Source organism: Cyprinodon variegatus, unplaced genomic scaffold, assembly GCF_000732505.1.
Source record: "Cyprinodon variegatus isolate N-32 unplaced genomic scaffold, C_variegatus-1.0 Scaffold410, whole genome shotgun sequence".
Taxonomy (NCBI): Eukaryota; Metazoa; Chordata; class Actinopteri; order Cyprinodontiformes; family Cyprinodontidae; genus Cyprinodon; species Cyprinodon variegatus.
The window spans coordinates 380,494-394,999 of NW_015150863.1; the positions used below are offsets into that span (position 1 = coordinate 380,494).

The window sequence follows — 14,506 nt, forward strand, 5'->3', positions numbered from 1 at the left end:
GAAAAGTCATAATTGCTCATTCATCAGATGCTTCAAACATTGATAAACAGCATTATAAAATTTGTACAAATGTAGAAATAACTCTTTAAACAATTTACACCCCGATTTTCACGTCAAGCATAAACAAACGAGCATGCATATTTTTGCATAGGACCATAACATCAGTCCAATAGTGTCCCTACCAAAGTTGAAATCAAACCTACGCCCTTGGTTTTAAACTTTTCTTAACTTCATGCAATCTTTATTTTTTTTTTTCTTTAATTTTACGTCATTTTTACCACGTCAAATATGTTTCCGTTTACATTTTGAGGAGATTTTCAAAGGCTTAAAAAAAAGGGGCGACACACATCGATTTGATTAAACTATGAACATCTGTCCCCTGCACACTTAGCAAAAATGAAAGTAGTGGTATTGGCTGTAGCCCTAAACGGAAGTGACGTACTATAATAGTTTTGCTTCCTGGAGACGGTTGCTACAACCGTCGCGGACTTGCCAGCTTTTAAACAAGTTGCTAACTAGCTCAATTGTAGCGCTAATTTAAAGCGACTTTCTGCGGATAAAGGTGCGCGTGGGTTTCTGAAGCATGGCTCTCCCATCCTACAACCACAGAGACCCAAACGGAATGTACACTTTCTCAAGTCGACCCAGACCCGTTGAGGTCCGCTCCAAATATAGACCTAGAGAACCATCGCAAGAACAGTACGTTTCTTTTCTAAATGGTCAACTTGAATAATATAACTAAGCGTATTGCTATTAGAACTGTGTAAGCTTTCAATTACATTTAGGCCTAACACTCAGTTTTACATTTTTATTGAGCAGGGGCGGAGCTAGATGGGGGGCCAGAGGTGGCCATAGCCGCCCTTACCCAATAATTGTTCACCCTTACCATTTTCCCCCCATCTAATACAGATGGTGGCAGCAGTAATGCTCTCAAGTGGAATATTAAAAACAGTTTTTTATATATTTTTGGTTAATTATACACATCAATATACTAACATCAAAGTTGATAAGTAGAGAATTCATGCTCTTTTCAGAGCTAGATTTTCTGTTATATGGGGTAAAGAGAAAAATATGCGTCTCTGCAAGTTATCTAGGAGTCTTAATTGAAATCAAAGATAACAATTTTAATAAAACTTATCAAATAATCAATTTATGTAGATATTAGTGCTTGTAAATATCAATTTTATGCAGAATGTTTATTGATACAGTAGGTAAGTAATGACAATGGAAAAGATTTATGCCCCATGTTAGGTTTATTATTTATACATCATGTGCATTGTTATTCTGTTAGCCAGATTAGACAGAGTAGAAGTCAAAACTGAGTTTTATCCACTGTACCTTATACCCACTCTACCGATGTTTAAATAAATGTGTCTATTTGTTAGCAAAGGCTGAAGGAAAGTTGGCTGCTCTGTGTCGCAGTGGGTAGCACTGCTGCCTTGCAGCAAGAAGGTTCTGGTTTTGATTCCCGGCCCGGGATCTTTCTGCATGGAGTTTGCATGTTCTCCCTGAGCATGTGTGGGTTCTCTCCGGGTACTCCGGTTTCCTCCCACAGTCCAAAAACATGAATGTTAGGTTAATTGATTTCTCTAGATTTTCCTTAGGTGTGTGCTTGAGTGGTTGTTTGTCTCTGTGTTGCCCTGCGATGTACTGGCGACCTGTCCAGAGTGTACCACGCCTTTTGCCCATTGACTGCTGGAGATAGGCACCAGCACCCCTCATGACCCCAAGCATGTCAGATAATGGATGGATGGGCTGTAGGAAAGTATAGTTAGTCTTTATTTAGAAAATATGGATGTTTTGCTTGTTAATTTTCCTGTTGGAGCAGCGTAGATTGACCGTGAGTTTCTGGTGCCTATCCACTTTTGGCCCCCTCTCAGTGTACATTGGTTATTGCCTGGATACCCCTATAAAAAATATTTCTGGCTTCGCCTCTGTTAATGAGTGCAGTGGTTCCAAACGGAGGGTTTGGGTCCTCACTCTGGGCCATAAAAAAATGAATTAAAGGATTGTGAAATGATCTTTGGGATATAAATACTAGAAATATATATATATATATATATATATATATATATATATATATATATATATATATATATATATATATATATATATTTAAACATTATCTACTCGTTATCTACTCAGCTCAAATAAAGTATTTTTTAGCCTATCGAGTTTTAGCAGATATATTTTTGTTTACATCATTTGTAGTGCTCCTCATTTAATTTTTTATCATTTCATTTGTAGTTTAAGACCTGGCACTTAACTTAATCCAACTTAAAAACCACAGTTAGATGTAACTAGCAAATGGAGAAAATGCTTTTCTTTTAACTACACTTCAGTCTGTAGTTTTTTATTTTTTTATACAATGAACAAAATGTGGTCTTTTGTTAAATACATTTTATTAACCTGAATGTGTTTTCTCTTTTAATAAATAATAAACTGGTAGTAATGTAATTTCACCTCCTGCTTACAACATAGGACCCAAAGGGAGTATGGGAATATTAAGTATGATCGACGGGTCGTCAGAGGAAATACCGTCAACCAGTCCCTCATTCCAAGAGTATGTATAAAACTTCAATGGTACCTTATTTTACTAGATTTTTCTCATTACTTTGTATCACCCATTGCCTGCAGACTGATCAATCAGATCCTGCTACAAATGAAAGACAGCAAGCTTTCAGGAGGAGAGCTATTGCTCGAAGACAGGAAAGGGATTACTTAAGAACCAAGACTCCTGAAGCTTTGCTGAGTAGACAACATGTTGATGTGCAGACAGGTAGGACTCTTCTTAAATAAATTCTTGTCTGAGAGTTTTGGAACCATGGAATTTAAGAACTACTTCCTCTCTTACTACTAGATCTTTACCTTGAAGAACTGAGCAATGTTATTTCAGCAACAGACATTGAATGTCAGACTGATAAGTTCATGGATAAACCGGCAACTCCACTTTTTATTCCTGCAAAAACCGGGGTAGATGCTGAAACACAGATAGAGGAAGGAGAAGTGAGTACTTCCAGCAGAAATAAGAGGTAATAAGAGGGTAAAACCAACTAATCATCATTTTAATCTAAATATCCTCTGTAGTTGTTTGACTTTGACCTGGAGGTGCAGCCTGTCTTGGAGGTCCTGGTGGGGAAGACGATTGAACAGTCTCTTCTGGAAGCGATGGAGGAGGAGGAGCTGGCCTGCCTGAGGAACCAGCAGAGGATCTTCCAAGAGCTCCGAAACAATGAGCTGGCAGAGATGCAGCGTCTGCAGGAGCAGGAGAGACGCCGCCAAGAGGAGAAAGTAGGAGAACGAGCAGCTTAGATTTTTAAACATTCAACAGTCTCGTCTTAATTTATATTTCATCTTTTTTATATCATTAAAGCAGAATGAAAAAAATAGATATCTTATGCAATCAGAGGTTGGAGTTTTGCAATAACGATATATTTAGCATGTGATCTGTGGGTTTAATTTGATGAGATTGTTGAGGTTGTCAAGGACACTTTCTAATCTGATTGACGCTTTTCTTAGAAAGCTATTTTTGTTTTTACTTTTCTCTTTTTTTTTATTTAGTTTTTACACTTGAAAACGTTTGGGTGAAACATTAGGCAAATTACATGCATATTAAACAAATTTTCTTTTGATTCCAGGAGCGTAGAATTGCCCAACAGAAGGAGGTGCTGAAGAAGGAGCAGGAGACTGTAGAGAAGATCGCTGCCCAAGCGTTTAGTCAGCAGTACTTGGCTGGGCTCCTCCCTTCAGTTTTCACCTCTCTGAGAAACCAGGGATATTTTTATGACCCTGTGGAAAAAGGTTCACCTCTTAGCTTTTACAATTCAACCACAAGAGGGCATAGGTGCTCTACTCTGTATTAGAGCATTTATTTATTGCTTTTTTTGTGACTGTAATTTTGCAGATGTTGAGGTTAATTTCCTCCCATGGCTCATGTCTGAGGTCAACAACCAATTGAAGAAGAGAGACACTGCAAGACAGATACTGGACAGTAAGCTTTTTTAAACCTCCAGTTTATGCCTGTGTAAATTCTCAGTCATCCACGTCATGGCGACCACAAACAAGCTTAAATTGGAGGGCAACCGGAATTTCGATCAGCTTTTTGAAGACCCTTTGACACCTATCCAGGTGCCTTTGTCAATTCTGTTGACTGGCACCAGAGTCCGGTTGCCTTCTAATTGAAGCCTGTTTGTGGTTAAGCTTTAGTTTACTGCTTTATCCATTGATCCAGATTTGTTATTCTGAAAATGAATCATCTAAAATGATCTAAGATTGCAATGTTCAGTACATCTATTTATCATCAGAGGTTAATTAGGTTACGCTAGGGAGAAAATCCTTGCATCAAACCCATGGAACACAGTAAACAGCTCAGGGGTTAGCTGCATTAGGTTAAAGGTTCTAAAGCAATATCCCAAGATTAAAGCTTTGCACAAAACAGGAAGAGTAACACAACCAAAAACATACCAATAGGTGGTCACCCACCATAGGAGGCTGGTCAGTAAGAGCATTCATTTGAGAACACTTCTAGAAGGCTCTGGAGGGGCTGCAGAATTAGGTTAATTTGCAGGACAACTACTAATAAAATCCACAAATCTTCCTTTTATATTAAAGAGTAGCACAAAGGAGATTATTATTTAAAATGAGTCATGCAAGTTCAGCTAGCATTTTTTAATCAATCATTCGCAAACAAGAGCAAGCAAAGAAATGTTAGGCTGTAGCCAGATTCCACAAAATTGAACTTTTGAGCCTAACAGTGTAAGTGAAAGATTAACACTGCTCATCACCCTGAAGATACCATCTATTCTATGCAGCTAAACAGAGGTGGCAGCATCTTACAGTCGACATGTTTTTCTTCAGCAGGACAATGAGACTGAATGATAGAGACTGTTGGCCAGTCAGATATTGGAGATAAATCACATTGAGAATGTTAGGCAATACCTGGAAATTCCCCAGTTCTCCATCTAGTCCAACTTTCCACAAAATAAAATAAAATAGTAAAGTTAAATGAGGCGATAGTTGGCCAGGTGAGTGGGCTAAATACAACTACATGCTATAGTTTTTGTTCCTTTACTTTACACTACCTTAAATACTTTGTTCTAGCAAAAACAAAAACCAGTTAATTAAATACATTTGGATCTCAAGCAGTTTGGATACTTTTGCAAGAAACTGTAGTTATTCACGAACAATCTCATTTGTGGGGATTGTAAAAACTTGTGAAGAAAAATGTTAAATTTCACAACTATAGGCCACCAAAATATTTCAAAACTGGAATAATGGCTAAATGTTAACCCTTTTAAACTAGTGCCATCTACTGGTAGGTGCTAAATATTACACACATCACGAAAGTGCAGAAAGAGCATTATTCAGCAAAATGTTTCTTATAGATGTTTATCTTCTGTTTCTGTTTCAGACATGATCTATAAACTAACTCTGGAGAGAATGGATGAGTTCAAGCAACTGGAACCCCAACAAGACAGCTCTGACCCATGAAAATACCTGCTGATCAACAAATGTCCCGAATCAGAGATAAACGTCTTAATATAAATGCAGTTCAAAATAACCAGTTTCTTTCTTTCTTTATTACACAATTCCCTGTGAATTAAAATGAATACCTGCAAACAGTGTATGATAAGCTCAGGGGACTTTTATCGTTCTTGGAACAAAAAATAAAAGAAAAGAACATAAATGATTTTAAAATTTTAAGTGCCTAAATAACCTTGCCCCATTTTACCTCTGGGCTTCTTCACCTCTACTTGCCTCTTTTGTCGCTTAGGTCAGCAGAACAGCAGCTCCTGCTCCTATTAGGGTTTAGGCGGAAGCTCAGAGGAGCCAGAACCCTCTCTATCGCTATGGAATAGCCTCCCACTGCTAATTAGGGGGACTCCTTCCCGGATAAAATTTTAAAACAGTGCTTAAGTCTTACTTATTTTCGCTGGCTATAAGAATGGCAGGATTTAGTTGTGACTTGTTTATTTATCTTAAACAAATTCTTATTATTGTTCTATTTTATATTTTTATGCTGTATTTTATTCTTTTATTTTGTTTTATTATTTTTAGGTACGTTCAACACTTTGTTTTCAGTTGTAGCTGTTTTGAAGCACTATACAAATAAAGATGATGATAGATAAATAGCTTTTCTCATGAAATAATATGTAAGATTTAAATATTTCAAGACATTTTGAGCCATATTTTTCCTCACTTTGCCAGTTCTGCTGTTACAGGATATTTGAAACATGATTTATATGTTAAATAAAGAATAAAACCCCCCAAAAAATTTTGAGAAAAATATTTTTACTTCTTAAAGTAACCAGAAACAACTTAGAACAAAGCTCAAAGTGGTGCAAAGTGGATAAAATTTTCTAAAGCCGTTCTATGGAGGAAGATATATTTCACTGTCTCATTACTTTCCTCGATTTGTTTACTAGCAGTGAATGATTCTCAGGTGTTCAATATATTTTTTTTGCTATAACGTTCATAATACAATCTAACCTATTATTTTTGTCCTGTCATATTTTGAACGTCCACAATCATTGGCGGTGAAATCTTCTCTGACTGAAGCTGCCTCCCATTTATGTTTTTTTTTAGTTATTGGTTTAAAGAGAATAAAACCTGCTCAGGAGAAAAGGCTATTTTACTAATCTAAGGATAATTTTAGAGTATGAAGTTAAAAGGGTTTGAAAGGTCATATCTAGGTGTTCATGGTCACTAAACAGGGTTACCGAAATGTTTAATACTCCAGTAGAAATGGAAACCCAAGAAAATCAATCAACTCTAAAGATTTATCTGTACTCACAGACTGTTCTAATGAGTAGTCGGCCCTGGAAATGTTGACAAACTGAGGAGACTTTCATCATTTGCTATTAATAGATTTAGATAAGAAGGCTAAGACCTCATAACCTGTAAATGTGAGGTTTTGAGGGGTGCATCTTAGCAGAGGTCCAGTTCTGAGCCTCTCTAACCCAGTATGGCTCCCTGCTGTGCTCATCCCACCGCCTCGCAAAAAAAGCAAAGCAAACAAAAATAAAAGTTATGAGTAGAGTCATTCATACTGCTGGTGGCAAACATCTCCACATATTAAGAGGATTATTCAAATCACCTTCCTTTGAATTAATCTTTGATTTGCATCTGCATCTCCCAGTTCAGTTAATTCAGTGCCACCAACAGGCAAATTAACTATATTTTGCATTTTTCAGACAAACTGTTCTGCTTAACTCGTCATGGTAATGAAACGTAGGAAAGAATCTGAATTCATTTTATTAATGAACAATCTGGGGACTTCTTTAAACTTGAGAATTCCTTTTATATTAGAACATTAAGTGTGAGGCGAGATCTATATTTAGTTTTCCAAAATCCACAGGCTGAGTTTGATGAGCTGGAGCTTCAATGAAAGGCGTGGCTGTGAGCAGACCGTCGCATTTCTCAGTGGTTTCGTCTTATGCTAAGAAGTAGGTGAAACCTGGGATATATAGGGCTCTATTTTAATCCCCACTGCGCCATTGGTCGGCTCACCTTTGACGCCTCCCACCTCTCTGCATCTTGTTGCATGCAGGCGGATCCCTTCCTGTCTGTGAAAGTTCCTAGTGTGATGAGGTGACACCTCCCTCCCTCACACTTTGTTTGATCAGCTGATTCATCTTCTGATTGATGCGCTCACTCACAGTCAGATTACATCAACAGCTCCTGATGCGCACCCTCACTGGGTTCATTCAAAAGCAAGTGTTGCATTTATGTTCTTATTTAGTCAGGGTGATACTAAATCCTATGGGATCACACCGTTTCTGTGTATTTAAAAAAAAATCAAAAATATGTTAATAATTAAATTCATTTTTTTTTTTGTAAATTTAGCAAAAATAATTTAAGATAAAATGTTTTCCAAAAAAATATAGCATAATAGATAAAAAGATATACATGTTAACCTAAGTCTAAACAGATCCTAGGCTATGTTTGATGGCTTAAACAGAGATTATTTTGTTTATGATCATTTTATTGGGGCAGAGGTCACTCTGGGTCCCTGAGCAAAGACCCTTAACCCCACACTGCTCCCCAGGCACCCCACTATGGCAGCCCACTGCATCCCAAGGGGATGGGGTAAAAACACATTTTCCCAGTGTGAGATCAATAAAGATCAATTACTATATTTATAACGTAGTCTATATCTGAATAAACTTGAAAAAAAACATTGAATATGAGATTCATATATAAAGTCATTACAGAGGGCTTCCTTTCATAATTTTTTTTTCAGTTATTTGGCATTTATTTGCTTGAAAAAGGACAGAGACACATTCTACAAGGAGGGTTCTTACAAAAGAAGCTGGCTGCTAACATGGTGTATGCGTGTATATCACTGGAAAGTTAAGTGGAAGGAAAAAGTCTAATAAAAAGTGCCCAGAAACACAATTGCAATTAAAGAAAAGTTAATTTTCAGGGATTTCAGCCTACAGGATTTTTTTCTCTGTATACTGTTCATTTATTTAGCTCCACTGAGAACCAATTCCAAACATTTTTTTCTCCTTATAGCAGAAACATTCTTCTGTCTTTGCTCCAGGACTGGTTTAACAAAAAAAATTAGACATTTCTAGGCGTTGCTTTTGAGATGTGTGTCATTTCAGCAAGTCCATAGATCCTAAAACTATGTAGGCCTATTTGTGTAGCTTTTCTCCTGGTGGACATCCGTCAAACTATCAGTCAATCCCATGGTTGTGTAAAGCATAACATTTAGAAAAATTTTTTTTATTGGACTCTTGTGAAATTTAATGTTCAGCTCCCAGTTGCTGTACTCCATAATATTAAGATATATAATTAGGATGTGTATAATACATCTATATTTATTTTGGAAATAAATCAACATGTGGTTGATTTTCCGGTTTATCAGATAGGCTTTAGAGGGGAAGTCTCCCAAAAATGGGAACCTATGGAGTCCTCCATCATCCTGGCTCTCCACTATCTTGGATGCGCCATATTAAGTCTTTCCGAGCTGACGCAGTTTAGAGGGAAATCTGCGGAAAATACCAACACATCTCCTCTTAACCAACACCAAGCTCCGGTAAGACTTCCGCCTCAGCAGCTGTTGACTTAAGACAGTCGGTCACTTCTAAAAATACGCAAATACCCAATTTGTTTTTCCGCACTTTTATTTGTTTCTACCTGGCACCTCCCTGCTGCTCTACACAAAGGAGGAAACTCTCCCAACAGGTGCGAAGTAACACAATCCTGTAGGAGGTTTTATTTTTTTTCTTTTAAAGCCAAATACTCCAGAAATAACCCCAGTTTAGTAATTATTTACTTTGACACATTTAACGACATTAAACAGGTTGCTCTATCTGAGAGCTTTTGAGTGATTTACCATTAAACGCATCACCTGGTTGCGCCTAACGACGCCAGGTGACAAACAAATAGGTGGATATGAAGGTCTCCTGGAAATAAACTGAGGTGTGGGCCTGTTGGTGAATGAAAGCGTCATCCCTGAATGTTAAAACAGTTTGGGTGGAGACTTCAAATTTATTGTAGGCTGTGGGTGAGGCAAATAACAGACATGTTAACGTCCATGTGCCTTTGTGAGTATTTGGTAGTCAAGGTATGGCAAAATATGTAGGTCTTCCTGTTAAAAATTTCAAAATAAAATCCGTAAGTTAATTTTTTATTTTTTTTTTGTAGTGGTGGGATTGCATTTTTTAATACCAATTTAGAAATCTTCATTTCAGAGCAGAGTTGATTTGATTATTTTTTACGCTCTACTTTACTCTTCTTTATTATTCCCAGCATCGCCTCTTCTACATGTCTGGGTTTAACAAATCCCCACAGATATAGCTTTAAACATCTCAGGGAAGAAAGGAAATCGTGTTCACTTACAACTCCTATTCTTTTTTTTATCTAAATGTTGTGTTATTGCTTTTTGCTCAATTATGTTTTTTCGGTGATGTCAAAAGTACACACATTTGTTACTTAGGTAAAAGTATAGATACTGCAGGTTAAAAACACTCCGGTAAAAGTTGAAGCATCAACCTGACCTCTTTACTCAAGTTAAAGTGAAAAAGTATGTGCTCCAAAAACTACTGTAAGTATAAAAGTATAAAGTAACCTTTAAAAAAAAAACAGCCAGATGCCATTACCGTATATGAATTGAAAGCTGAATTTTTTGACTATTTCCCAAAATTCTTTGAGATAGGGCCAAGGATGAGGGAGGTCTTGTTGTTGGTCTCCATCTGCCAATACGCCCTCGCCTGTGTCCGACCTTTCAGACATTTCAACATCTTTTTCTGAATCCCACATTGTAGCATGGCATAGACAATTCACGTTAGCAGTTTTAAGAACACCTTCTTGCTTCTGATGATTTCCTTTAGCTAACCAATGAGTGTTTACTTTAAATCAATCATCCAATTACACAAGTTTTCTCTAGATGTGGATGGCACCAATGATCTGCATTAGATGGCGCACATGACGTGAAATAAATATTTATAAACATTAAACCGTAGCCAAGAGTAACGAGTAATGTTTGTTTTAAAAATGTAAGGAATAGAAAGTACAGATACTTGTGTGAAAATGTAATGAGTACAAATTAAAAATAAGTAATGGAGTGAGGTATAGACACCTAAAAAGTGTACTTAAGTACAGTAACAAAGTATTTGTACTTTGTTACTTGACACCTCTGTTGTTTTTGCTGGCAGCGTCATTCAACTAGCTTTAATATAGAAGCCCTGGATGTAACAAATAATTAAGTTAGTGTTTAATATCTGACCATCTTAAGATTTTTTTTTATTTACTAAACAGATACTTTAAATGCAGAGGTGGATAATCTAGGTCCAGAAAGTATAAACTAGTTCTCCTTCATCCTACTCACTTACGCAGGTAAAGAGTCCCTAGTGTCTTTTGTGGAGCTGGGAATACAATACTTTTTAGTTTCTAAACTTGGATCATCCACCTCTGTTTAATTGTATACATTAAACTTAGCATCTGCCCATTTATGGAAAAAGATTTAGATTTTGCAACAGCAAAAAAAGTTAGGTGCTCTTATTTTGAAGGGCTCTTCTTGTTGGTTACCTTCTGCGGACAGTTTTCAAAGGTGATTCATCCTGGTGATGACGGCCGCCTGCAGGAGTGTCGAGCTGCTCTAAGCTGAGTTTTAAGGGAGGCACAAGTGGCTGAAACTAGTTTCTCCTCTTTTCTCTCTGTCAGAAAGACGCACTGAGAACCAGAACTACGCGGAGCGCACATCTTTATTTTATATCTTTATTTCTCGCTCTTCTATTCAGCATCTCTTCTATCTCAGCTGGGAATAAAAGGACGGCAAAATGCCCAAAGCGGTAGGTGAACCTTTGCTTTATTGATATTTTAATTCAGTCATTATTAAATCACTGCTATAGTTGGAAGGTAATAGATTAATAATAACCTAGTTATTTTAATTTAACTTGGAATAAAGATTTTACTCTTTAAGTTTTTTTACTGTAAGACCAGATTTGATAGATTGAATGATATTTATGTCCTCCTGTCATTACAGACTCAGACCAATTGTGTTTTTAAATATGATTAATTCTTGGTTTAACATGACAAAGTGGATTGCTTTTTTTTTACTTTCCTAAATAAATATCACTTCACAGGGATAAATCACACTCAGCTCAAACAAATCTGTTAAAAACTGTCCTGCTCCACCTAAGCCTAAGTTTAGGATTTGTTCTCCTGTTGTAGAAGAAGCTGTTCTCTGTATTTGAACAGGTTATTCTCCTGACTCACTTTGCCCCACCCCACCCAGCATTTGCACCTTGTACAATTTAACAGTCACACACTTGTCTAACTCACTGTTTGGAAACTTCTGCTGATGCACACATGTGGATCTTATTTTAGACAGGAAAAAGTGATGGAGATGTTCTAGTTATGAGCAGGAGCAAAGTGCATGTCGTCTCTACAAATAGAAAGTTCAGAATGGACCTAACATGTGGTGGATGGTTTAATTAGTAACACATGCAAAACAAGGTTAAATTGAAAGGATGACTTAAAAAGCAGCAGCTATTATCTGCATTTTGTTTTTGCTCAGGCGGTTGAACAGATCCATGTTGTCTATGACAATGACCAAAGCAGCCATCCAAGTCGTAAAATATGTTGTTGGTTTGTTTAGAAAGTCCTCTGGGTTGTCATGAGGGTTTCTGTGGAAATTACATCATTGCCATGTGAAATTAGCAACATGCCGTTGCCACAAAGCAGGCTTTTTCAAGAACCATAATATTAGACTGTATGCAGTCAAGTTTTCCACAGGACCATGGGGAACTCGGAAGTTGATGCTGAAAATGTTTCCCCCTCAAATGCTTCACTTAATCTTTGCAATGGAAGAAATGCTTCCAGAAGTCTTCATAATTAAAACCTATCCTATAGCTGCTGTGTCTCACTTCTGGTTTCGGAGGTATCTAGGAGACTGTTATTGCACATCTATGAAGAGTGTGAATTTAGATGATCAAGCTGAAAAGGTGTGACACAAGCCAGCTTTTAATAAGAAATAAAATGGAAAAAGGAGGAAATTTCACCTAGATTATCACCATATGGTACACATTGCAGCCAGTCATAGTTCTTTATCGATTGGTCTGTTATTTTCTTGTATTCAGGCTTGTCTTTTACATCCTGGATTCCATGACTTTGGTGATTTTTATTTTTAGTTCTTAATTTTGGTCTGAATTCACTTTTTTTTTTGTAGAAATTGCCACATTCAGATTTTTCCTCAGTCTTTATGTTTAATAATAGCCTGTTGTAGTTTGTAGTTTGTTTAATTTTTGCCAACTTTAAAATGCATCAAAGCAGTTTGCATCTTTTTGATAATATAGACTGTTGAGGATTTATTGAAGCTTTGAGTTTTCAGCCCCATTGATGTGGGCAGGTTTAGCTGAAAATCAGCTTCAATTTTAAGATTTTTACATTTGGAAAGCTGAAGTTGCTCTCAAAGAGAGAGATACACGTCTTTCTGGAGACAAAGAGACAAGAAAGACTTGTACTGGATAACTCTGTAAGTGGGGCGTCTGGTCTACCACTATACCAACACGCTACCCTGGTTGAGTACATTTTTGTATAGGAAGTGGCTCAAATTGTTATAAATCCACTTAGATTTAAATAGCAGACATGATTTCTAAGTAATGGATATCCAACATCTCCAAAGCCACCTACATTTGTCTTTCTGTTCAGAAAAATCAAACCTTTTTAAGGACATTTTTAACTTGTCATCAACTAAGAAGTAAACAGATATATGTGATCTTTAAAATCTACAGTAAAAAAAAGTAATAGCAAGACCCAATTTTTAAAATGTTATTTTAACCCTAAAATAAATTCTGTCTGTAGACACTTAAAAGGAGGATTTCATAATATGAAATGCCCCTGTGGGTTTAATCTCTCCCACTTTTGTCTCATGATCATTTGTCATTCTCTTGAATGGGGAGCTTTATCTACAGAAGAGCACAAATGCCTTCCAGAAATTATGCAAATCAAAAGTCAAATGCAACCCCTCCATTTTAAGACATTTAAGATGCTGCCTGGAGGAAAATTGAGTAATAAAAGTAAAACATTTCTAACCTGAGGTGCTTTCTCAGCAATTATAACATAAAACTCCTTGTAATTTGTGTTGGAAAGGGGAGACTCCTTTTTATCACAGGGGCTTGGATGATATTTGAGGACCAGTGTTTCTAATGCTCCCATATCAATGGCTCTCTGTCTTATGTGTCACTTATTTCAATGACACATTATGGGAAGTAAATGATAACGCTCCTTGGCTCTCCTAAATTCCTGTCTGCTTGAGGACATCGTCATGACAGAAGATCATTCAGGATATGTGTTTATAGGATTAGCCCTATTATTGGGATTTGTCTCTTTTTAACATGTTGTAAATTGGCCTCATGTGGAACTCCGTGTGTCTGTCATTCATCTTTGGACCCTTCAGTACCAGAAAACCAATATTGCACGGCTCCTCATGCTCCTGAGGCTGGTCCATAAATCTCAGTTGAGTCACCATGGCAGTTACCATTGTTCTGGATTCTTGTAAAGCGAGTAAGCTATGCAGAGGGTTAAATATTGAACAGACTTGACTCAGGAATGCAGCTCAGCTTATTCTTTGTAACCTTAGAAGTGATGACCACCTTGGTTCTTAAACCTGACCCGTGCCATTTACTTAACCTGAGGGATTCGGTTCATAATTATACTGATCCTCTAAATTTCAGAGCCCAGACCTGAACGGTGTGAGGAATTCTTTAAGAACAGGTGGATGAAAGGATTAAGTTTCATATAATTAGGTTTAAATTTCAACTACCTTTTGAAAAAAAAATCAATGCCATTCACAGGCTTTGAAATGTGCAATAAGGAAAGAATCCAGTCTTGTATTTGACAGCTGAAAGGGAGGAGCAGAACAAACTTGGTGATTGAAAGACTAGATCTAGTGATTTCAGCTGAAGGGGATAAGACCACCAGTTAGGGCGTAGGGTGTCCCAACTTTTCACTTACTTTTAATCTGCATTTTGTTGTCTTTTAAGTAGTGAAATGT

The 14,506-nt window shown here is 37.0% G+C and overlaps 2 protein-coding genes across 3 annotated transcripts in view; both read left to right on the forward strand.

Annotated features, from left to right (window-relative positions):
* The first annotated feature begins 467 nt into the window (after window positions 1-467).
* rsph3 (radial spoke 3 homolog (Chlamydomonas)) lies at window positions 468-6,134 on the forward strand. Of its 2 annotated transcripts, none has more exons than XM_015387998.1 (8): window positions 468-699; window positions 2,482-2,563; window positions 2,638-2,779; window positions 2,861-3,006; window positions 3,088-3,291; window positions 3,639-3,801; window positions 3,905-3,991; window positions 5,411-6,134. In XM_015387998.1, the coding sequence occupies exons 1-8, from the start codon at window positions 584-586 to the stop codon at window positions 5,488-5,490; spliced, it is 1,020 nt and encodes a 339-aa protein (XP_015243484.1). In that variant the 5' UTR covers window positions 468-583; the 3' UTR covers window positions 5,491-6,134. The 2 variants fall into 2 exon arrangements, with proteins under 2 accessions (XP_015243484.1, XP_015243485.1); XM_015387999.1 differs by having other exon boundaries at window positions 2,638-2,752.
* A 4,940-nt stretch (window positions 6,135-11,074) lies between these two features.
* ezr (ezrin) overlaps window positions 11,075-14,506 on the forward strand; it is a 33,242-nt gene continuing 29,810 nt past the window's right edge. The window contains exon 1 of the mRNA XM_015388007.1: window positions 11,075-11,300. Within this exon, the coding sequence (XP_015243493.1) occupies window positions 11,289-11,300 (12 nt within the window). The 5' untranslated portion in view covers window positions 11,075-11,288. The remainder of the gene's footprint in view (window positions 11,301-14,506) is intronic.

Excerpts from the sequence above, each read along its gene's own strand:
- rsph3 (XM_015387998.1), top strand. The coding sequence starts at position 584 with ATGGCTCTCCCATCCTACAACCACAGAGACCCAAACGGAATGTACACT. Across the intron at positions 3,007-3,087 it reads CACAGATAGAGGAAGGAGAA|TTGTTTGACTTTGACCTGGA; the intron begins GTGAGTACTTCC and ends TATCCTCTGTAG. Across the intron at positions 3,292-3,638 it reads GACGCCGCCAAGAGGAGAAA|GAGCGTAGAATTGCCCAACA; the intron begins GTAGGAGAACGA and ends TTTTGATTCCAG.